The following is a 24616-nucleotide window of genomic DNA, read 5'->3' as shown; positions in this document are numbered from 1 at the left end:
GTTAAAAACAATAGCATTCTTACCCATCCCTTTGCAAGCTTTCTGTAGTTTCTTGGCATCCCGTTCTGCATCAAAATCATGATGGCGCCGAATGGTTGGCTAGAAAAACAGAGGCAACAGTAAGTGGAAAATAATACTACAGGCTAGGTTGGGTCAGATTGCCATCTGATCTTTATTCACAAAGGTCCAAACTCTGATGTCCTTACTTAGTTTTCACTCACTCCTTACTCAGGAAAAACTCTTATTGACTGACTTAGGTGTGTTGATCTATGAGTAGACTCTGAAAACCTTACTCACATTGGTAAGCATTTACCCAAACAAATAGTTCCATTCAAGTCAAAGGAAATAAGTGATCACCAGCATGAGAGAGGGTTGCATGAACTAGCCTTGAGTGAGCACTTCAGGATTTGCCCCACTATAAAATGGCAAATAAATTCAGCCTTTCAAATACTAGTACTTTTATGGATAAGCTGATCTCCGACTGAAGTAAAACATGGGGGCTTGATCTTGTAACCATTGCTCATGCAGGCAGTCTTTTTCATGCAAGGAATGTTATTGATTTCAATGGCACTAGTCACGAGTAAAGAATACTTGAATGAGAAAGAGTTATAGCTTCAAGCTGTTAATTTGCTCTTTATGACAGTTAAAATGTAGCAGCTGATCAGTATCGCCCAACTGCAGCACCATCATCCAAATGACAATGGGTAAAATGTGCAAAAGCCCCTACATGACTTAGAAGCTGAAGTCCCATGGAAACTCAGTGTGATTTAGGGTATGTCTACACTACGGAATAAGGTCGAATTTATAGAAGTCATTTTTTTAGAAATCGGTTTTATATATTCGAGTGTGTGTGTCCTCACAGAAAATGCTCTAAGTGCATTAAGTGCATTAACTCGGCGGAGCGCTTCCACAGTACCGAGGCTAGAGTTGACTTCTGGAGCGTTGCACTGTGGGTAGCTATCCTACAGTTCCCGCAGTCTCCGCTGCCCATTGGAATTCTGGGTTGAGATCCCAATGCCTGATGGGGCTAAAATATTGTCGCGGGTGGTTCTGGGTACATATTGTCAGGCCCCCGTTCCCTCCCTCCCTCCGTGAAAGCAAGGGCAGAAAATCGTTTCGCGCCTTTTTTCCTGAGTTACCTGTGCAGACGCCATACCATGGCAAGCATGGAGCCCGCTCAGGTAACTGTCACCCTATGACTCCTGGGTGCTGGCAGACATGGTACGGCATTGCTACACAGTAGCAGCAACCCCTTGCCTTGTGGCAGCAGACGGTACAGTACGACTGGTAGCCATCATCGTCATGTCCGAGGTGCTCCTGGCCACGTCGGCTGGGAGCGCCTGGACAGACATGGGCGCAGGGACTAAATTTGGAGTGACTTGACCAGGTCATTCTCTTTAGTCCTGCAGTCAGTCCTATTGAACCGTCTTATGGTGAGCAGGCAGGCGATACAGATTGCTAGCAGTCGTACTGTACCATCTTCTCCCAGGCAGGCAAGAGATGAGGATTGCTAGCAGTCGTATTGTACCATCTTCTGCCAGGCAGGCAAGAGATGAGGATGGCTAGCAGTCGTACTGTACCATCTTCTGCCGAGCAGCCATGAGATGTGGATGGCATGCAGTCCTTCTGCACCGTCTGCTGCCAGCCAAAGATGTAAAAGATAGATGGAGTGGATCAAAACAAGAAATAGACCAGATTTGTTCTGTATTCATTTGCTTCCTCCCCTCCCCCGTCTAGGGGACTCATTCTTCTAGGTCACACTGCAGTCACTCACAGAGAAGGTGCAGCGAGGTAAATCTAGCCATGTATCAATCAGAGGCCAGGCTAACCTCCTTGTTCCAATAAGAACAATAACTTAGGTGCACCATTTCCTATTGGAACCCTCCGTGAAGTCCTGCCTGAAATACTCCTTGATGTAAAGACACCCCCTTTGTTGATTTTAGCTCCCTGAAACCAACCCTGTAAGCCGTGTCCTCAGTTGCCCCTCCCTGCGTCAGAGCAACGGCAAACAATCGGGCATCTGAGAGTGCTGTCCAGAGCAGTCACAATGGAGCACTCTGATGGGGCGAAAACATTGTCGCGGGTGGTTCTGGGTACGTATCGTCAGGCCCCCGTTCCCTCCCTCCCTCCGTGAAAGCAAGGGCAGACAATCGTTTTGCGCCTTTTTTCCTGAGTTACCTGTGCAGAAGCCATACCATGGCAAGCATGGAGCCCGCTCAGGTAACCGTCACCCTATGTCTCCTGGGTGCTGGCAGACGTGGTACGGCTTTGCTACACAGTAGCAGCAACCCCTTGCCTTGTGGCAGCAGACGGTGCAGTATGACTGGTAGTCATCCTTGTCATGTCCGAGGTGCTCCTGGCCACGTCGGCTGGGAGCGCCTGGGCAGAAATGGGCGCAGGGACTAAATTTGGAGTGACTTGACCAGGTCATTCTCTTTAGTCCTGCAGTCAGTCCTATTGAACCGTCTTATGGTGAGCAGGCAGGTGATACGGATTGCTAGCAGTCGTACTGTACCATCTTCTCCCAGGCAGGCAAGAGATGAGGATTGCTAGCAGTCGTATTGTACCATCTTCTGCCTGGCAGGCAAGAGATGAGGATGGCTAGCAGTCGTACTGTACCATCTTTTGCCGAGCAGCCATGAGATGTGGATGGCATGCAGTCCTTCTGCACCATCTGCTGCCAGCCAAAGATGTAAAAGATAGATGGAGTGGATCAAAACAAGAAATAGACCAGATTTGTTTTGTACTCATTTGCTTCCCCCCTCCCCTGTCTAGGGGACTCATTCTTCTAGGTTACACTGCAGTCACTCACAGAGAAGGTGCAGCGAGGTAAATCTAGCCATGTATCAATCAGAGGCCAGGCTAACCTCCTTGTTCCAATAAGAACAATAACTTAGGTGCACCATTTCTTATTGGAACCCTCCGTGAAGTCCTGCCTGAAATACTGCTTGATGTAAAGACACCCCCTTTGTTGATTTTAGCTCCCTGAAGCCAACCCTGTAAGCCGTGTCGTCAGTCGCCCCTCCCTCCGTCAGAGCAACGGCAGACAATCGTTCCGCGCCTTTTTTCTGTGCGGACGCCATACCAAGGCAAGCATGGAGGCCGCTCAGCTCACTTTGGCAATTAGGAGCACATTAAACACCACACGCATTATCCAGCAGTATATGCAGCACCGGAGCCTGGCAAAGTGATACCGGGCGAGGAGGCGACGTCAGCGCGGTCACGTGAGTGATCAGGACATGGACAAAGATTTCTCTGAAAGCATGGGCCCTGCCAATGCATGCATCATGGTGCAAATGGGGCAGGTTCATGCTGTGGAACGCCGATTCTGGGCTCGGGAAACAAGCACAGACTGGTGGGACCGCATAGTGTTGCAGGTCTGGGACGATTCCCAGTGGCTGCGAAACTTTCGCATGCGTAAGGGCACTTTCATGGAACTTTGTGACTTGCTTTCCCCTGCCCTGAAGCGCATGAATACCAAGATGAGAGTAGCCCTCACAGTTGAGAAGCGAGTGGCGATAACCCTGTGGAAGCTTGCAACGCCAGACAGCTACCGGTCAGTTGGGAATCAATTTGGAGTGGGCAAATCTACTGTGGGGGCTGCTGTGATGCAAGTAGCCCACGCAATCAAAGATCTCCTGATATCAAGGGTAGTGACCCTGGGAAATGCGCACGTCATAGTGGATGGCTTTGCTGCAATGGGATTCCCTAACTGTGGTGGGGCCATAGACGGAACCCATATCCCCATCTTGGCACCGGAGCACCAAGCCGCCGAGTACATAAACCGCAAGGGGTACTTTTCAATAGTGCTGCAAGCTCTGGTGGATCACAAGGGACGTTTCACCAACAGCAACGTGGGATGGCCGGGAAAGGTGCATGACGCTCGCATCTTCAGGAACTCTGGTCTGTTTCAAAAGCTGCAGAAAGGGACTTTATTCCCAGACCAGAAAATAACTGTTGGGGATGTTGAAATGCCTATATGTATCCTTGGGGACCCAGCCTACCCCTTAATGCCATGGCTCATGAAGCCGTACACAGGCAGCCTGGACAGTAGTCAGGAGCTGTTCAACTACAGGCTGAGCAAGTGCAGAATGGTGGTAGAATGTGCATTTGGACGTTTAAAGGCGCGCTGGCGCAGTTTACTGACTCGCTTAGACCTCAGCGAAACCAATATTCCCACTGTTATTACTGCTTGCTGTGTGCTCCACAATATCTGTGAGAGTAAGGGAGAGACGTTTATGGCGGGGTGGGAGGTTGAGGCAAATCGCCTGGCTGCTGGTTACGCGCAGCCAGACACCAGGGCGGTTAGAAGAGCACAGGAGGGCGCGGTACGCATCAGAGAAGCTTTGAAAACCAGTTTCATGACTGGCCAGGCTACGGTGTGAAAGTTCTGTTTGTTTCTCCTTGATGAAACCCCCCGCCCCTTGGTTCACTCTACTTCCCTGTAAGCTAACCACCCGCCCCTCCTCCCGTCAATCACCGCTTGCAGAGGCAATAAAGTCATTGTTGCTTCACATTCATGCATTCTTTATTCATTCATCACACAAATAGGGGGATGACTACCAAGGTAGCCCAGGAGGGGTGGTGGAGGAGGGAAGGAAAATGCCACACAGCACTTTAAGCACAGCACTTTAAAAGTTTACAACTTTAAAATTTATTGAATGACAGCCTTCTTTTTTTTGGGCAATCCTCTGTGGTGGGGTGGCTGGTTGGCCGGAGGCCCCCCCACCGCATTCTTGGGCATCTGGGTATGGAGGCTATGGAACTTGGGGAGAAGGGCGGTTGGTTACTCAGGGGCTGCAGTGGCAGTCTGTGCTCCAGCTGCCTTTGCTGCAGCTCAACCATACACTGGAGCATACTGGTTTGGTCCGCCAGCAGCCTCAGCATTGAATCCTGCCTCCTCTCATCACGCTGCTGCCACATTTGAGCTTCAGCCCTCTCTTCAGCCCGCCACTTACTCTCTTCAGCCCGCCACCTCTCCTCCCGGTCATTTTGTGCTTTCCTGCACTCTGACATTATTTGCCTCCACGCATTCATCTGTGCTCTGTCAGTGGGGGAGGACAGCATGAGCTCGGAGAACATTTCATCGCAAGTGCTTTTTTTTCTTTTTCTAAGCTTCACTAGCCTCTGGGAAGGAGAAGATCCTGTGATCATTGAAACACATGCAGCTGGTGGAGAAAAAAAAAGGGACAGCAGTATTTAAAAAGACACATTTTATAAAACAGTGGCTACACTCTTTCAGGGTAATCCTTGCTGTTAACATTATATACATAGCACATGTGCTTTCGTTCCAAGGTCGCATTTTGCCTCCCCCCACCACGTGGCTACCCCCTCAACCCTCCCCCCTCCCTGTGGCTAACAGCGGGGAACATTTCTGTTTAGCCACAGGCAAACAGCCCAGCAGGAATGGGCTCCTCTGAGTGTCCCCTGAAGAAAAGCACTCTATTTCAACCAGGTGACCATGAATTATATCTCACTCTCCTGAGGATAACACAGAGAGATAAAGAACGGATGTTGTTTGAATGCCAGCAAACACACTCTGCAATGCTTTGTTCTACAATGATTCCCGAGTACGTGTTACTGGTCTGGAGTGGTAAAGTGTCCTACCATTAAGGACACAATAAGGCTGCCCTCCCCAGAAACCTTTTGCAAAGGCTTTAGGAGTACATCTAGGAGAACCGCAAATGCCAGGGCAAAGTAATCCTTTCACATGCTTGCTTTTAAACCATGTATAGTATTTTAAAAGGTACACTCACCAGAGGTCCCTTCTACGCCTGCTGGGTCCAGGAGGCAGCCTTGGGTGGGTTCGGGGGGTACTGGCTCCAGGTCCAGGGTGAGAAACAGTTCCTGGCTGTCGGGAAAACCGGTTTCTCCACTTGCTTGCTGTGAGCTATCTACAACCTCATCATCATCATCATCTTCTTCGTCCCCAAAACCTGCTTCTGTATTGCCTCCATCTCCATTGAAGGAGTCAAACAACACGGCTGGGGTAGTGGTGGCTGAACCCCCTAAAATGGCATGCAGCTCATCATAGAAGCGGCATGTTTGGGGCTCTGACCCGGAGCGGCCGTTCACCTCTCTGGTTTTCTGGTATGCTTGCCTCAGCTCCTTCAGTTTCACGTGGCACTGCTTCGGGTCCCTGTTATGGCCTCTGTCCTTCATGCCCTGGGAGATTTTGACAAAGGTTTTGGTATTTCGAAAACTGGAACGGAGTTCTGATAGCACGGATTCCTCTCCCCAAACAGCGATCAGATCCCTGTTCGGTCCATGCTGGAGCTCTTTTGCGATTCTGGGACTCCATCATGGTCACCTGTGCTGATGAGCTCTGCATGGTCACCTGCAGCTTGCCATGCTGGCCAAACAGGAAATGAGATTTAAAAGTTCGCTGTTCTTTTCCTGTCTACCTGGCCAGTGCATCTGAGTTGAGAGTGCTGTCCAGAGCGGTCACAATGGAGCACTCTGGGATAGCTCCCGGAGGCCAATACCATTGAATTGTGTCCACAGTACCCCAAATTCGAGCCGGCAACGTCGATTTAAGCGCTAATCCACTTGTCAGGGGTGGAGTAAGCAAATCGATTTTAAGAGCCCTTTAAGTCGAAATAAAGGGCTTCATTGTGTGGACGGGTGCAGGTTTACATCGATTTAACGCTGCTAAATTCAACCTAAAGTCCTAGTGTAGACCAGGGCTTAGACTCCTAAGTGCTTAAGTCTCTTTTGAAAATGGGACATCAGCCCTAAGTCACTTAGGTGCTTTTGAAAATTTTACCTGTTGTGTCTATTAGTGTGTTTAATAGATTATAGTCACTGTCACATTCTTGTCCAAGGATAGGTGTCATCTGCATTAAAATGAAAGGGCTGCAACTTTGTCTCCACCGATCGCTTTGGTTGCTTTGGCACTCCTGTAGGTGCAAGAAGCATCTTTTATTGTTATTCTTTCTCAAAATGGTCATGCTTAAATATTGTTAGTTCTGATGAAAAGATTGGCAGTCCAGGATAATGAAGTGCTCTGTCCAAAGAACAGGTGGCCATAGCAGAATAAATCTCCCTACACTGCCTAGCCAATCAACCTGAATGCTTTACTAAAGGGATCAACTCTGGCCATTCAGTCCTTCATGCCTCTAATGAGATCACCCAAAATAATTTCTGATTATTGTGACTTTGACATTGCTTATATTTTTGTAAAATTATCCTTATTTTCGGTTACCCTTATGAAAATAGGCATTTATAACACACTATAACAATGTAACATTTCTTTCTCTAAGTCTTCTTTCCTTGCTTTAGGATCACAAGGTAATAAGACTTTCACCACCAGACCATTATCCTAAATCTTGATTGTAAAGTTACATGTTGTTATACTGTATGAACAGATAGTAAATCAAGTCCAGTAACTAGGGAGTTTCTTGACCAAATCTTTGAATTATTGTAAAAATAGACCCATATATATATAAATATTTAATATTTTCAGTTGTGAGTTTTCATTTAAATTATTCCAATATAAAATTATATCAAGATCTGAAAGAAAATACAGTTATTGTCGCTGAACTGATGGTGTTGTATCCAAATATTTCTACTGTGAAAATACATGTTTGTTATTGCTTTGCTAGAATTACATACTACAGGCATAAGTATTTGAATATGCGCTTGAAAATACAAATTAAATGGCATCCCGTTTCTTCATTCCTGACAAACTGATGTGCAGCATCTAAGTTCTCTCCCTCCAGTTGGTGATTGGAATAATTCTGAGAATAGAATTCACCTTTGTTCTTTGTAACATCAGGTTGTACAGCGGCAACTTAATTAGACTGAGTAATGAGCATAGGTTAATGGAATAATGGCAGCTTACAATACAATGAAAGTCTATTCTCAGTATTCCTCTCCATGACACAAAAGCTGTATGCGCAATGAATCAATTAATCTAAGCCATAATATACACACCGTATTGATGCAAGAAGAGTCATATAACTTGTTCGAGTTGTCCTCAGCAAGTAACAGATTCAATGTCCACCATGGCTTATGCAGAATTCAATAGGCCCCTCAGCTGGTCTTATGACTGAATGCTTTCTGTTGTTTGCCATACAGTGTTTATTCATCACTGTACTCTGTTCTGTATTCCATAAACTGTCTTGTGTTAAATACTTTCAGAAAGCATTTTGGGACCCAGATTGCATTAAAGATGCTATTACATAAAAATATTTTGCTGGTAGGGTGCCTTGAACCTTTCAATATGTTTTTGTAAAATGGTCACCGATACTTTCCACCAGCATTACCTCATTCTGGATGCCTCTTTTTAAAATGATCCAATAGACCATTAATACTGCATTTCCATAGTTAAATATTAAACTGTCCCAGAGCTACACACTTATGTAAATAAACTGGAGATAGACCAGATGGCTGCAGTGCACCCTTGAATTCCTCAGATTAAAACACAAGCCCTCTCTTTCAAACCGAGTTAGCATTTATATTTCTAGAGATTTTTATATACTTATCTGTCAATTCTCTATGGACTGAATTCTGAGGTCTGTACTCAGATAAAATTCTCATTAACATCAGAGGTGCCCAGATATTACAGTGATGGATGTGATATTAGAACCTAGATAAACAACACTGAGTAATGGCTTCATGATTTGGCCCAACTCCATGATATCAAGCTTAACACACAAATTTTATTCCAATTCCTTATTCTGTCTATAATTTAAAACTTGTCAGTATTATTAGAGTCTACCTTAAGCTAGATAAGACATTAATAATTATATCTTGCACTCATAGTACTCCTTTAATTCAGACAGGTCCCAATTTATAAACAACAGACCATATGCTCCGTACTTCATTATGCTGCGTGGAAGGGAGCAGTTTGTAGTACATAGATGATAAAGGAGAATGGAATAAACAGTGCTGACATTAAACTATCAAAATTATTATATTTAGAATTAACATCTATTGAGATGAATGAGGCAATTCAGACCTCTCAGAGCTATTGTTTCAGGCTTCCTGCAGACTCAGGCAGACATCATGTTATTTGTTACACTTCATATTTGCAAAGGATTTCTTTGCAACCATGAGGAGGAGCAATTTCTTTTAAAAAATCAACAAAAAAAGTTTTGATTTTGTAGCACAAAATGCAGCCATCAGGTAGAAGTACTAACTGTTTAATCAGTTGTTCTAATTCAGCCCCTGATCTTGCCTATCTTAAACTATCTATTTTGATTATAAGATCTTTGGGGCAAGGAATATGTTGTAGTCTATTTTTGCAAGGCTTTGTGTAAATGCAAGGCATTTTCTAAGTGATCAATAACAATTATTAATAAAATACCACTCATTGATCATAAATAAATTATTAAAGATATGTATTTGTTAGATGGTACTTAGGTTCGAGTTAATTCATCTGTTTATCTGATAGATTGTAATGCTTCTGTAAGATTTGTTTCAGTGTAGTATCCACTTCAGTCTGTGATATCAAGTTGGAATGTTATGGCCCTGATTAACCACTGCCCTGCACCTTGCAAAGTGAGGGAAAGGAGGGTGCAAAAAAAAAAAAAATGCTGCCAAGGCTTGGTCTACATTACAGACTTCTGCCGGTGTGTGAAAAGGTGTGATCTCTGACCGACATAGCTATGGTGGCAGAAGTCCCTAGTGTAGACACAGTTACACTGGCAAAGCTGAACTTTTACTTGAATAGCTTGTTTCACTTGTAGCGTTAGCATACCAGTACAAAACCAACATAGTGGCTTATACACTAGGAAAGCTTTGTAGATAAGGTATACTGTCAAGGGAGAATGGCACAGTTATAGACTCACTTTGAACAGGTGTGACTACACAAGACATGTTGCAGTGAGGAATCAGGCCCCAAGTCTGAAAATTGTGAAGAATCTGGCTAGCACAGATAATAAAATGCTAATAAGAGACAAAAAAAAAATAAAATAAAATAACATAAAAGGTAATAAAAGAAGAGGCCCCAGTTAGGATACTATTCATCTTGCTTATTCTTCCCAAGATATGATGTATCTGACTTGGCAGCATGCAATATCTGAGACACCAGCAGCTGCATGTCTCTCCTCAAAAGGGAATGTATAGAAATACTGTTATTCTACAAAAAGGCACCCATCACCCTGCAGTTGGGGGATGTGACCACATGAAGAGAATAAAATGCCTCTGAAATTTTCAAAAATATCTAGGAAAAGCTGATCTCAATTTTCCAGTGTCCCTGAGCAAGGCTCCTAGGTATGGAGAGGTGGTTAGGGAGCCAGTCATGTCTCCCTGATTCTTAGTGGCTTGGCCACAGCTAAGTTAAAGGAAGAGGGGGGCACCTTTAACTTACAGTGCTGGTAGAAATCTTTCCACCAGAAAATAATTGGGCATAGCAGAGTCCTGCCCTGACACATCCCCTCCCTGCCCCAACATGTGGTGCAGCTCTGGCAAAGGAGGCAGGAGAGCTCTGCTGCATCTGGCCCAGTGTATCCAGAAGCCTGTGTCGATTGTACAGCTCACTCCTGATGGTGACCATTCCCTCCCATAAGCAGTCCCAAGGAAGGGTAACTGCTCCTCAACATCAGTGACGTGTGCATAATCTAGCCTAAAATGTTTGTTAGGAAAGAAAAACCTTCCAGTGCCTAGAATTCAATAAACTATGAACCACTGTCAGGGCTCCTATAATCATTTGTTCAAGCTCTGCTCTCATTTACAATTCAAAAGAGTTACTTCAAGTGGTTTCACATTTACTTCCATGTAACTGAGGACAGAATATGATCAGTCAGCTCAAGAAATGATGCTAGTGGTTCATGGTTTATTGAGCTCTATGGGCTGATTCTCCACTGCCTCATACCTTTTTGGAGTCATTTTCACCTGGGAAAGAGAGAGGAAAGTGGTTGTAAAATGGTACTATTCTGATTTGTCGTGGTTTTGTTCCCTCTTTTCACTTATATTGTAAATGTCTACACAAGGTACAAGGCAGTTGAGAATCTGGCCTAACATGACTACAGTAAAACAGATGACATAGCTAGCTAGATTTTATTTTTAATTGACAGCTGTGTCATTTCATCTTTCAACAGACTTTAGGCATGTAGCTTGTTAATATATCTTGACTGCTAATACATTATGTCCAGGTCTTGAGGAGTTTATAACTCATGTCTACAAACTACAACCCATTGTGTGCAGAATAGCACTAGTAGTTAGTCAATTTGTAGCTCAAATGACTAAAATAATATTATAAATGGAATGAGTCCCATGCATTTATCAACCCAGTTTATGAATGAATAAATGAATAAAGATATTTCCTGTGAGAGAGAAATTTCATGGAGAGCTGACACAACATGAGTTTGCTAATGGTGGTCAGAATATGTTTTTTTTTTCCTGTACCAATTCCATGGATGTAGAAATCTTTTGATTCTCAGTTCTCATTGCACTGCGACCCCCTTCTGAGAACAAAAATTCTGACACGACTCCGGGACAAGGGAGCCGAAGCCCAAGCCCCAACTTCAGCTCCAGGCAGGGAGGGGGGTTGGGCTTTGGTTTCAGTCCCAGTTGGGGGGGCTTGGGCGTCGGCTTCAGCTCCAGGTCCCAGCAAGTCTAATGCTAGCCCTGGTGCCCCTTTAAAATGGGCTTGTGACCCACTTTGGGGTACTGACCCACAGTTTGAGAACCGCTGGCCACTGCACTAAAACTTTAATCTTTAAATCACAGTAAAGCATTAATTAATTAATCCTGGGAACACCCTTTGAGTGACAAATCATCAGATGGGAAATCTGAGACAGAGGTTAAGTGAACTGCCCAGGCCAACAACTGAGACAGCTACAAAGCTGGGAATGGAATTCAAGAGTTCCTGGCTCCAAGTGCCATGCATGCACACTGACAAGACATTCCTCTTCTGCATGGTAGTCCTCCTAAAGTCTTATTGCTTCCTGTACTCTTGATATAACAGATAGGTATTCCTAACCCCATGGAAACAACACATCAGCCTAGTAGCTAGTACTAATGAAATCTTCACAATGCTCCCTAACCTAAAGTGACTGAAGTCTGAAGATGAGTCACTTGGGTCACTGTGGCTCTGACACAACTCATGACTTTGCACACATTCATTTAAAACAACATGGGCAGAGTCACTGCTTAATTTATGACATTTTTATGGTTATTACTACATTAGATAATCACTTCCTGCACTGTTGTAGTTTTGTTGGGGCAATAATACTTTGTTGACAGTGTGAGAACATAGCAAGAGTATCAGATCATCAGATTACAGGCATGCTTTCCAATGAAACAATGCTGGGAATTTTTTTCACGTTGTTCTAAGTGGCCCAGGACATTACAACTATTAGTGAGTTTTGGGGAAATAATTACAACATGGATTGTGTCTGACCTGGTTACAGAATGGTTAAAATTTGTGGTGTGGATGGGACATAATCATGTCATCCTAACTGGACTATGCCTTGGACTGGCCAGTTTCACCTTTGAACTTTAGTCTGGTGAGGCCCTATCCACATTACAAATAAGAATAGTTTATATGAAGCACATTTATGTTCTCGATTACTAATCTGATTCTCAGTAATCTGAAAAGTTGGGTTACCTCTGAGTGTACTTAGCAAAAATGTCAGGTATCCAAGTATGAAATCTGCCATAAATGTAGGAAACAGAATGCAATAAACAAGTGAAACCACATAAGATTCCTGGTTGCCCTTCATCCAAGGTTGGCACAGATCTTTTTGAATTGAATGGGATAGATGACCGCATATTAGTGGTCGAAACTGAGCTGTTGCACAATACATCAAGTAACAATTTACTAACACATTGTAAATCAATTTGCTTGCCAGGGGATTTCAGATGAGTCGATAACAGATAATGACCCACAATACTCAGTGAATCATTTTAGGTATTCTCTTTGATCTTTCAAATCAAATCAATTCAAGCATGTATGTCGAGTCTTACAGTGCCAAACCAAATGGGTTGGCAGAAAAGAATTGAATAAAAAATAAAAGCCCTGGCAGATTCAAGGGAGCTATACTTAGCATAGTTAATATTGCAACACACTTCACTTGTGTAGACACTTATGGCAGAGACCCAAATTTGGGACCAAAATCTAACAAGTTTCTTGAGCTAATGACAATAGCTTTGAAGTACTTACAAAAGAACTATAGATCGGGAAACTAGAACAGAAGAAACACAACCAAAAAAAAGGGACCCCTAATGCAAAAGAGAGGGAGAGAGTTAGATTTCCAACAAAAAGTACCTTGCAACATATCAAAATAACAACTATTTTTATCCATCCATACCTTCAAGTTTAGCGAGGTCCCACAAGCTAAACAGAAGACAAGGGAATAGCAATATCTAGAATACTAATGACAATGATCATGCACTGACAGAAATAACACACACCCACTCAGTCATTGACAGTGTACAGCACCAGGAGCAGCAAACTCAGGCCACTGCAGAAGGACTTTTTGAGAACCAGTGCCCATGTGATGAGAAAGCCGCTGGGGTTTGGAGATCATATCTATTGGCAGATGTTTAATAAGAGTTGGAATAATCCTATCACATATTAGAGGGGCTCAGGTGTTTCACCCTGACCTTCACCCTTGACAGCTCCTTTTGAGTGCTTTATTAATTGACTGCCTTACTTTTTGATTGGTTTTGGTTGATTATATTTTATTTGCATTTCACTTTAGGGAAATAAAAAAGGAATATGTAACTGTAACCACTCAAATCAGTCTATACTGACCCCGGCCATCTGATGGGAGTATTACCTTTTATAAACCTGACCCATTAATGTGAATGATGTTAGTCTTTTACCAGTAGTCTTATGTGTCACATACATTTAATCATTATTATTATCTGCTGGGCTACTGCTGCCTTTCATTGCCCCGTGGACTGTTGGGATATACCTGACCCATTTAGCAACAGAGCAGATATATGCATGTTCAACTGGAATACATGAAAGTAGTTAGAGAATAGAGATCAAATAAAAGCCTGTTACAATTGTTGGGCCAATTCCAGTCTCAGTTTCAGAGGTACAACTCTGGTTGAAGTCAAGGGGGCTGAGTCAACAGTCTACAACAGGGAACAAAAGGCTAGTTTTTAATAGAATTCTAAGCAAACAATTTCACTAACAATACAAATCAGTCTTTATGGCTTAAAAAAAAAAGAGCTGTCATTTTCATAAAATTAAGCACAGGTAAAAAAAAAACACAACAAAAACTATGAGACCACCTCAGAAATCCTAGAAATTAGTATTTATATTCACAAATTTGCAGTATGTTTCATGGTAGCCCATCTGTCAGTTTGAGGATCCAGAGTCCTTCACACATGTCCCAGTTCCAGACAATGAACCAGTTCTCTTACTAATCAGCAATCCTGGATATTTGCAGGGTTTCCTTTTCTCTGTCCATAACCACATAATATATTATTATATAATATACTTGTTAATACTGTAACAACTAGGAATTAGGTGCTAATCTAATTAGTAAAGTTGTGTATAATACATTGTGCTCTCAGAAGACAACCTTTAGCAAATCAATGCCCACATAATTAATTATTAATTGTTGCATACATACATGGGATTAATTATTCACTGTAACAGAAGCTTCTAATGAGCTGTAATGTAACTGAAACAGTACTGAATAGAGGAGGCATTGTGTTACATCTTGAATTCTTAATATCCCATAATGTCACATGGGAAGTGCTAACACTCTGTGTTATCAAGATGAACTTTAAAGCTTTGTCTAGAAGGGATGGTTTGAATTATCAATAGCATAACTGATGTGACTCATACTTCCATGCAGATTCTTGAGTTAAGAGTAAAATGCAAAATTATACTGTTCTCTCTTAAGTCTGGCACATTTTAAAATACAGGCTGAAAATATTATACCATGTCCTCCTAGCCTTATCAGGAAGCTCATCTGTTAGCCCAGAACTAACGTAGGGTTCACTTCCCTGTAACCTAAGTTGTGTTAAACCTGCATTTACTTTAGCTTGGGCCCTTTGAACCATGGCAGTCATTGCACTATATTTAAAGTCATAAATCAAATGGGATAGTCCTTTCATTTTTAAAATATCTGAATAGAAAATGTATGCCATTGCTTCTTACAATTTACGTGTGATTGGAAAGAACAGAGATGGATGACACATTGCCTACAGTTTTGTGACATTTGGAGGGGTAGTAGGTGAAGTCAGAAAGTGCTTGGGCTCCAGAACATTAACCAGCAGGGGCAGAAAACAGTGGGAGCCTACTTGATTACCTTCATGGGGAGAAAATACAAGGTCGTAAAGGTCTCTTGGATCTAGTGGAGAAAGGCAGAATAAGAACTAGTGGCTAGAAGTTAAAGCCAAACAAACAATGAAAGGCAGCAGGAGCACAGCAGATAATAATAATGATCCTTGGCACCTTCATGCAACTTGCAGCCCTGATTTAACTCTCCCACTCACCAAAACGGTCGTTCACTTGACTTGGTCTTCACAAGGACTACCCTCTGCAATATCTCTTTTGCTGGGTTCCCCTCTCCAACTATCACCTGGTCACTTTCAGCATCCCCCATTAGCAAACTCCTCCCCAACCCCATGCCCTGTTGTTCAGCCTTTCCATGACTTTCGGTCCATCAGCGCTGATGACTTCTTGTCTGCTCTCAGTCCCCTCCTCCTGGTCCTTTCTTCCCTTTCTTCCATGGTTGTTGATTCTCTGCATGTTTCACTCTCCTCCACCCTTGACTCTTTTGCCCCTCTCTCCCAGATCCACTCTCCCAATCCCCAGGTTTCATTCATCCCCAACAACCTCTTCCTTTGTTCCTGCTCTCATGCAACAGAGTATCTGTGGTGGAAATCCCATGACCAGGCTGACTTCCTCTACTAGATTCATTCTCTCCTCCTTCAACTCTATCATCTTCCTAGTTAAACAACTCTACATCTCCAACTTAGTTGAATCACATGTTTGCAATCTCAGGTACTTTTTCATCCCATTGATTCACTCCTCAAACACCTCCTGCCTCCATGTCTCTCTCTACACACAGGCTCTTTCCTTTGTCTTTAAAAGAAAATTGACAAAATATGACATACCTTTCCCCCTCCCCTCAGCTTGTCCTCTCTTCTTCTCCTACAATTCCCTCCTCCCTCTCCCCATCACACATACAAAAGCTTCCCATCTGCTTTCCTCCTCTAACCACTTCACTTGCCCCAGTGATCCCATCCCATTTCGTCACCTGATCTACCTTGTGATGGAGAGTTTCAAAGCATGGTGTTTTTGTTCATCTTTGTGATGTGGCTGAGAAACACACAATACTGCTTTTGAATATAGTGAGCAACTGAAGGAAGGCCAGATCATGACATTACACACAAAGTCAAACCACTTTATGCTCAGGATTTGACACCGACAGTGCATAAGGAATGTTTCTAGTTGTTCCAAGTCTGTCTGTAAGAGTGTCTAGGTTTTGCACTCATAGAAATACAGGTAGTACACAGGCTTGATAGATCTGGAATTTTGTCTCATCACAAAGATGTCGCATCCATAAGCAAGACATGGAGTTCATTCAGGAAGTGGCAAGACCTATTCATCGAAGAACATCCAGTTTTCTGTGACAATTTGAACTCTGCTTGCAGCCTAGGTAGATGAATGCATTAACACTCTCCATGGTACTAAGCCCTACCTGCATTGGGGGTTCTGATGCTCCAGTTTTGAGGTTCTGGACTTTGATGTTCTGCCATGAGATGTTTTATCCCGTATTGAGGGTAGCATCTTGGAGACCTGAGAGAGCAAGGGCTGAAATTCTCCAACTTCTCCACAAACAAGGCAGTGTTGTTGGTGTTATCTTAGTCAGTGAACACTTCATGACCCACCTTGATTGTGATGTATAGAAGAGCAAGTCCTTATATCCATTTGATAGCTCAACAGAATAATGCAAGGTGAGAATGCATCCCTGATGCACACCTGAGGTTGAAGAAATGAGTAGAAAGCTATGAACCAATGTGCACTCTTGCACCAGTATGGTGGGAAGGTCATGGAAAAGTTTTAGCAGATCGTTTGGAACACCAACACCTTTCAGTGTGAGCCAAAGTGCTGACCTGTTGACCATATCAAAAACTGCTTTGAGATACAGTAATATGTGCCACATGAAGCGGGCAATTAAATTCTCAGTGCAGCTCAACCAGAAGCTGGAGGGTAAGGACAGTGTCCATTACTGACTGCCCAACAGTGAAACTTGATTGCTGTGGACAATGATGTCTGTCGAGAAGCAGCTGCATCATACCGAGTAGAATGTGAGCAAAGACCTTTCTTAGGATCGATAACAGTGAGATCAGCCTGTAGCTGATTCTCTCGGTGCAAGATACTTTGCGCTTATACAGGGACACTGCTGTCTTTCCATTCTTCTGGGTTAGAAGAGACTGCAAGGATCATCTTGTCTAACCCCTGCCAAGATGCAGGATTTGTTGTGTCTAAACCATTAGACTTAATCGGTTCTTCCTTTGCTTTTTTCGAATCAGCATACCTATAATTTTTTCTTTGTTTGGCCAGTTTTCTCTTTTCTTGTTATACACTGTGGCAGACAGCTACATCTGCTTCCCATAATGTTCAAAGCAATATATCACCATATCTGAATGCCATCCCCCATCTGTCATGTGGACTGTCACTGATTATCTCAAAATACAAATTGTTAAGGCTGTTTTATGCCTAATAGCAGCAGCTGCAAGTCAGCAACTGACACTATCAGGCACTATGCAGGCAATGAAGAGGCCGTCCATATGAAGTAATAAGAATATACAGTAGATACAAAGTACAATTGCCATATAGATACATCTTTTGTTACTGCTCAACAATTCTAGCTGCAACTGAAAATTTCCTAAACATAATCAGGTGCAAATAAACTTTTTTAAACTTGTGAGTAAAAATGCAGTTAATTAGCCATTTTAACAAAGTCAAAATATACTTATTTGTTATTTATTTTTTCAGAATAAAAAGTGCTCATATACCGGCTGAGAGCCCTGCCCTTTATTTAGAACTTCAGAATTTAAATACCCATCTGAATCAGCCTCACTCCTGCTACAAAGTAGCAGCTGTTAATTTAAAATATGAGTATCTTGCATTTATTCACCCATCATCATTTCAGCTAGGCACTCATGTCATCCTACTATAACAGACAATAAATAAAAAATGTTTATCATTTCCACTCATTTAATTTGATATTGTACAGCTCCAGTTTGACCAAATACAGTCCTGGAATATTAAATTCCACCGATACAATAGGAAAGCATTATTTTTTTATCAGTATTATTCCTGGAAGTCACCTTGTGGGGCAGGTAGAATTGTGTGGCTCCAGAACTGTAGGTTTCATTACTGAGTCACATGTGTTTAGGTCAAACGCAAACCAAGGCCGCAAATGAAGGGCTTTATTCACCTAAAAGTAAGTTTCATTTCAGTTACACTAGGGATGAATTTGGTTCCTTTAATTTTGCTGATCATTTGATCATAATATACCATATGATGAGCCACTAGCGATGCTAACCACCACGAAGCATGTTTTCAGATTCAACTGACATTGTTTTAGGGATATGTATTAGTCCTGGGGGAATTCTGCACCACTGCGCATGTCCAGAATTTATGTCTGCCACAGATTTCTTTGCTTCCCCGCAGAAAAATGCTTCTCTGATGGGGAACCAAAGGGAAGCCACAAAAGTGGTCATGCGAGCCTCCCCAGCAGTGTGTTTCAGGTGCCCAGGGCAGGCGGCAGAGAGGTAAATCATTGTGTGGCAGGGGGCAGGACTGGGGAAGACCTGGCTGGTGGCTTCTACCCTGAGCCAGGCTCAGCTGCTAGTCCCGGCTAGGCTGGGGAGGACGGGACTTCTTCTTCCCTTGCATAGCATCTGGGGCTGTGTCATACTCATCCACAGGTTTCTCTCCCGGTTGTAGGAAGTTCTGCAAACTCCCCTCCTCTCCCCCGGCACTTCCTGCACCTATTGCTCCTCAGCTGCAGGGGGAGGGATCACTGTACAGGTAGCTGATCCTCACTCCGCCCAACCCCTGTTCATCCAGACCCCCTCATATCCAGACTTTCTGGTCGAACCTCAACCCCCCTGCACCCAGAACCCTCCCAATGAGCCCCACTCCCCCTGCACCTGGACCATTCCAATGAGCCACCTGCACCCGGATCCCCACCCTATCAAGCCCCAACCAGTTGCACCTGGATCCCCACCCCACTGAGTCCCAGTCCCCCAGCATCTGCCCCCCCATGAACCCCCCACACCCAGACCCCCCTTCTGAGTTCTATCCTCCCCAACCCTCGCTGAACTGCAGTCACTTCACCTGGACCCTGCTGCAGAGTCCCATTACTGTTGCACCCAGAACCATCCAACAAGCCCCTGTGCATCCAGATTCCCCCCGCAGCTGGATCCCCCATTGAGCTGCTCGCACCCAGGTTGCCCCACACAGAACCCTCTCAACCCAAACCTGGATCCGCCCCATGGTAAGCCCCTCCACACTTGGATCCTGCCTTGCTGAGCCTGCCTGCCCACACCTGGTGCACCTGGCATGGAGGGGCAAAGCTCTGGGGTGTTTCTGGGGCAGGCCCAGTCCTTGTGGTGTGTCAGAGTTGGGTGCAGCCTCACTGCTGAGTCCGTGTCCCAGAGGGGAGCTGCACTGTGATTTCCCACCTCTGTGCAGCCAGTGGCCTTTGCTCCCCAATGCCCTGCTGGAGTTTCCACATTTATTTGGCAAATAAAATTTGCAGAATTTTAAAATATTGTGTGCAGAATTTTTAATTTTTTGGCACAGAATGCCCTCAGGAGAAGTGTATTCTATCACCTTCTCTAAATCAGCATATTTTGCCTCTCTTTTTTGAGCAAAGGTACAGCTTTACCAGTCTGAGAGCTAGAGCAGACAAAGCTTATCTGTTTTCACTATTGTATCAAGAATTCTTCAAAGATTTATATACATTATCTCACCTTACACCTGGATTTCTGTCTTGAGATAGTGCTGTAAAAGTTTGAGTCTTGTCTACACAAACACCTAAACTAATACTCAAAAATAAAAGGGGGACTTGTGGCACCTTAGAGACTAACAAATTTATCTGAGCATGAGCTTTCGTGAGCTCCAGCCCACTTCATCGGATGCATTCAGTGGAAAGCTTATGCTCAAATAAATTGTTTCGTCTCTGAGGTGCCACAAGTCCTCCTTTTCTTTTTGTGGATACAGACTAACACGGCTGCTATTCTGAAACCTAAACCAATACTGGCTCCAGTGCAGCTGCACCACTGATGAAAAACATGTACCACAGCTGCAAATGCAGAGACACGGTCTCTGGGGTTGTAGAGCTGAATAAGGGCTGTCATGATGGTTTAGTTATTTTAAGAGAATGGCACCAGATGGTGGCAGTGGCATAGCAAGGAGAGGTTACATTTGAACAGATGCTGTTAACATTTTTGAGGCCTCAAAATTAGAGTTTAGACGCTTATTCCCTCCCCCCCACAACTTCCCTTCCTCCCCCACCCCAAAACAGCAAAACCTTTAATTTTCATGTACTGTTTGTATGTCACTTTTTAAGCTGATGGAGTGATTTTCAGTTTCAGAGTGTTCCCCTGCAGGGTGTCTGATTCAAACACTGTGTAAGAAGCGTTTGTAACCCACCTCAGCATCATTCACCACTCTGCCTAAGTAGGAAAAGGAGCAATGTATATACTAGAGAAGTGGGCCCCAGGGAAGGAACCAAAATCTGTCATAGGTTCTCTCCCAACCTCCCATGGCTGAACACAAATCTATTGCACCTTCTGCTGAGATTGGGTATCTGGCCAACAACTGCCATTGAATATCACCTGTTCCTAGAAGAAGAGGCAACAAGAAGCTACTGTTGGGCTCTGTGAGAAAGCAAAACACAGTAACAAACCTCCCACTGCAATAAATAATATTTACACTCAGCAGTGGTCCCTACAGGGTTATAATTTGGGAGGAGTATGTAAAGGCAATGCAGAAGTTCATGTGATGTTTATAAATTCTGCATTAGTCTCTGAGGAGAACCTCCAGAGTTACTTGCTCTGCCAGAGTCAGGAGGTAATCCCTGCTTGGTACTTGGATGTTTTCAAACCACCTATCCTATGCCAGACTCACCCTCTCTTTTGTGTTGCTTAGAGCCCGCCCTGATGGAGGAAGGCAATTAGTCAGAATCTGAGACTTCATGAGATTCTCAAAAAAACGATCAAATTAAAAAGGAATCACTTTCCTTCCCCAAATTATTCAAAGGCACCAATACTCATTAGGAAAAATAAAATACATAAGATCTGGAGTTTCTTGGCTAAGGCATTTTTGAGAGATGACATTTGATGACAACGTGAACCAAATTTTACAAAAGTGAAAATGCCTCAGCTTTGCAAACGGTCAAATCATCAGAAAACCTTTCCTGATTATCCTGAAACCTTCCCCAAAGCACCTCTACTGGCAGCAGAGCACACATGCAAAATTTTAGACTGATTGATTCCATTTGGTGTATCCTGTGTTGTTGTAGCCGTGTCGGTCCCAGGATATTAGAGAGACGAGGTGGGTGAAGTAATATCTTTTGTTGGACGAATCATCTCACCCACCTAGTCCATCTGATTCCATTTGGGGCAATTAATAGGGAAATCAAAATTACAGATAGGATGGAGGGTACAAGATTGCGAAAGGAGGAAACAGTTATAGACTTCCAAAGTATGGGAGTGTTTTGATCCAGGGTTTTTCAGTCAATTGCAGAAGCAGGAACCAGATCCTGTTCAGAGAGTGAAACCCGACTGAAGTCTGAAGATTTTGGATCTGGAATTGTGGTTTAGGCCCATTTATAGCCCAAATTAGATTTATGAAAGAATGCTAGTCTCTAGAGCTGGTTCGAAATTTTTCACTGAAACTTTTTTTTGATGAAAAATGCCCTTTTTGTAAAAAATGATATGTTTTGAAAAAAAATTGTTTTGGAACCTCCCTGTTTGAAATTAAGCATGTTGATAACATCCTGTTTCAATATTTTTGGAATGGAATGTTTCAGCTTTTATTTTCAAAATGAAATTCATTGTCTTTTATATTTAAAAGAGGTTTAAGAAGTTAAAGGTTGAAATCAGAACTAATGTTCTGATTTTATGGAAACAAAATGTTTTGATTGACCCCAAACTAATTTTTTTTAGAATTTCATTTTGTGGGAAATTTCAGCTTTTTTGGGCTTTATTCTGTTTCACAGTGGAAAAACTATTAGAAATCATGGAATTTCCTGCAAAATGGAAAATCGGGTTCCTGCTCAGCTCTATTAGTCTCAACCGTAACTAAAGAGAGAGAATAATGCATAATGCAGAGTCCAAAATAGCCAGCCTTAGGTGAGTACATGTGCTGTAGTAAAGTGTGCCCTCTTGCACCCCTCATAATAAAATTGCTTACTGGCTCATTTGCTGAAAAACTGGGGGCCCCTACTGTTGAATCCCGCAGTTTTTCTGTTAAGTTGTACGACTTGCTCTGGGGATTTAAAACACAATACACAAAGCACGAATGAAAAATATTGTGGTGAAATGTGGAAATAGGAGAAGAACAAACTGCTTGCTTAAAATCTTTTATTTACAGTGACAGATTTTAAGGGTGTTTCAGATGTGGTTCTTGGAACCAGGAGTTGAGCATATTTCCAAGATTAGTTCCAATCTCCTGGGGCCAAATCCCAAGGGAAGCTGAGCCCCTCTATTTCCCACTTGTGTAAATGGGCCAAGTCTTGAGGTCCCTAAACAGCGTGGGCATTCTACTGTTCCTACTGAAGTCAAGGAGAGTTTTTCCATTTACTTCAAATGGAGCAGGATCAGCCCTTTTAGGCTCACCTCACTCAGGAAAAATTGAAGTGATCTGCCCTTACATGGGTGTGCAGGGGTCTGTGTGTGGGGAGGAGACAGGGTGTGTACAAGAAGCCTCCCCGCCCTAGCCTTGTGCGGCCCATGCAAAGGCTGATCCAAATAGCAGCCCCTGTGAGCAAGGGCTGCTTGCTTCTTGTCCCCTCTAGGGAACAAATGGCCCAGAAAGGAATGGGGAGGATGAGCAGGGGCCATTTATCTTTCCCCAGGACCCTTACAGAAGTCTTCAGAGAGGGACCGACACACCAGAGCAGCAATCTGCACTTCCTAATGGTATTGATTCACAGTCTTTCTTGGTGTAGTGCACTGGCTCCCACACAGAGCTTTGTGCAAATGGCACACTCAAGGGAGTGGATGTTTGACTGAGGCAATAATGAGTAAAGACCTCAAGATATGGCCCTTGGGCAGTGGCAGGTGCTCAGCACCTCCTGGGACATGGCTCTTTTATCAGTGTTTAACTTAACTCTATCAGAATACACAGCAGCAGAAATAAATGTTGTGCTAATTTGTGAGTTTCAAAAATACAAATACAAACCAGAGCTCCTTTTTATTACCATACAACTTGCTTAAATGACAGGTACGCTGAGCACTTGCAACTCCCACTGAAGTTCTTTGAAAATTATAGAATCAGAGAAAGGTAGGGCTGGACGGGACCTCAAGAAGTCACCTAGTTCATCCCTTTCCCTTACTAAGGCAGGAGCACTCTAGGTTCATCCTGGCAGGTGTTTGTCTCCTCTGTTCTTAAAAACCTCCAGTGATGGGGATTCTACCACCTCCCTTGGTAACCTATTCCAGTGCTTAATTATCTCTGTAGTTAGCAAGTTCTTCCTACTCTCCAACTTAAATCTCCTATGCTGCAGATTAAGCCACTTACATCTTGTCCTACCTACAGCGGACAGTACCTACATGTGCAGTTAGATGTCTAATATTAGGAATCTAAGCATGGATATTTTGGCCAAAATTCTCTCAGTCAAAACCCTACAGCGATTCTAAGGGGTTTCAATTTATGGATTTGGATCAGGTCCCACTGTGGACTACGCAGGTCTCAGAGCACTTGTAGATGACTACTTAGTCACCCAATGACAAACTAAGCCAAAGTTTGAAAATGTTGGCCTGTGTCATTGGAGATGTTGTCCTAGACCCATATGGAGTTATTTTAGTGTCCAGCAAGTACATACACAAGTTCACAGGTTACAATGATGTTTTCCTTAACACACTGGTTGTTGCATTTTTTTAATCCTACAATACCACCCCTATTTAACTGTGTTATAGTCACTATTAAAACACTCAGAACCTATATTACAATTGTAGATTTATATGGATATGCAATGATGTAAATATTATCAGGTACACACAACAAAGTCACAATACATTTAAAAACATTCTTCCGATTTGAAATCCTAATTCAGATGTATATTACTGCATTTAAACTGATAGTGCACAAATGCAATCCAAGAGGAATAATTACTTACATGAAAGTTGCCCATTTTTGCTTAGCTTGAACGTGTGGAGGATACAATTGCTTTGTTGTTCAATAAGGTAAGTATTTTCAATATCTGAGTCTTATTATAGCTTCCAAGTATAATCCCTGCCCTGATGGTTCCTGGATTAATAAATAACTTTTGACATTTTTGTAATTTGAGTCATTTATAGATGGGCGTGTGTGTACATCAATGTAAATGGACTTTATTTCCCTAAACATTTAGCAGTTAGAATCATAGAATCATAGAATATCAGGGTTGGAAGGGACCCCAGAAGGTCATCTAGTCCAACCCCCTGCTCAAAGCAGGACCAATTCCCAGTTAAA

At 43.2% G+C, this 24616-nt stretch overlaps 1 protein-coding gene across 1 annotated transcript in view; it reads right to left on the bottom strand.

Moving 5' to 3' along the window:
* The window catches only part of ANXA13 (annexin A13), an 80179-nt gene that overhangs the window by 19981 nt on the left and 35582 nt on the right, over positions 1-24616 (bottom strand). The window contains exon 2 of the mRNA XM_073330193.2: positions 24-99. Coding sequence (XP_073186294.2) covers positions 24-99 — 76 coding nt within the window. The remainder of the gene's footprint in view (positions 1-23; positions 100-24616) is intronic.

Source organism: Lepidochelys kempii, chromosome 2 (genome assembly GCF_965140285.1).
Source record: "Lepidochelys kempii isolate rLepKem1 chromosome 2, rLepKem1.hap1, whole genome shotgun sequence".
NCBI classification, from domain to species: Eukaryota; Metazoa; Chordata; order Testudines; family Cheloniidae; genus Lepidochelys; species Lepidochelys kempii.
Note: the sequence above shows the minus strand (reverse complement) of the source record. Positions and strands in the feature narration are given on the sequence as shown.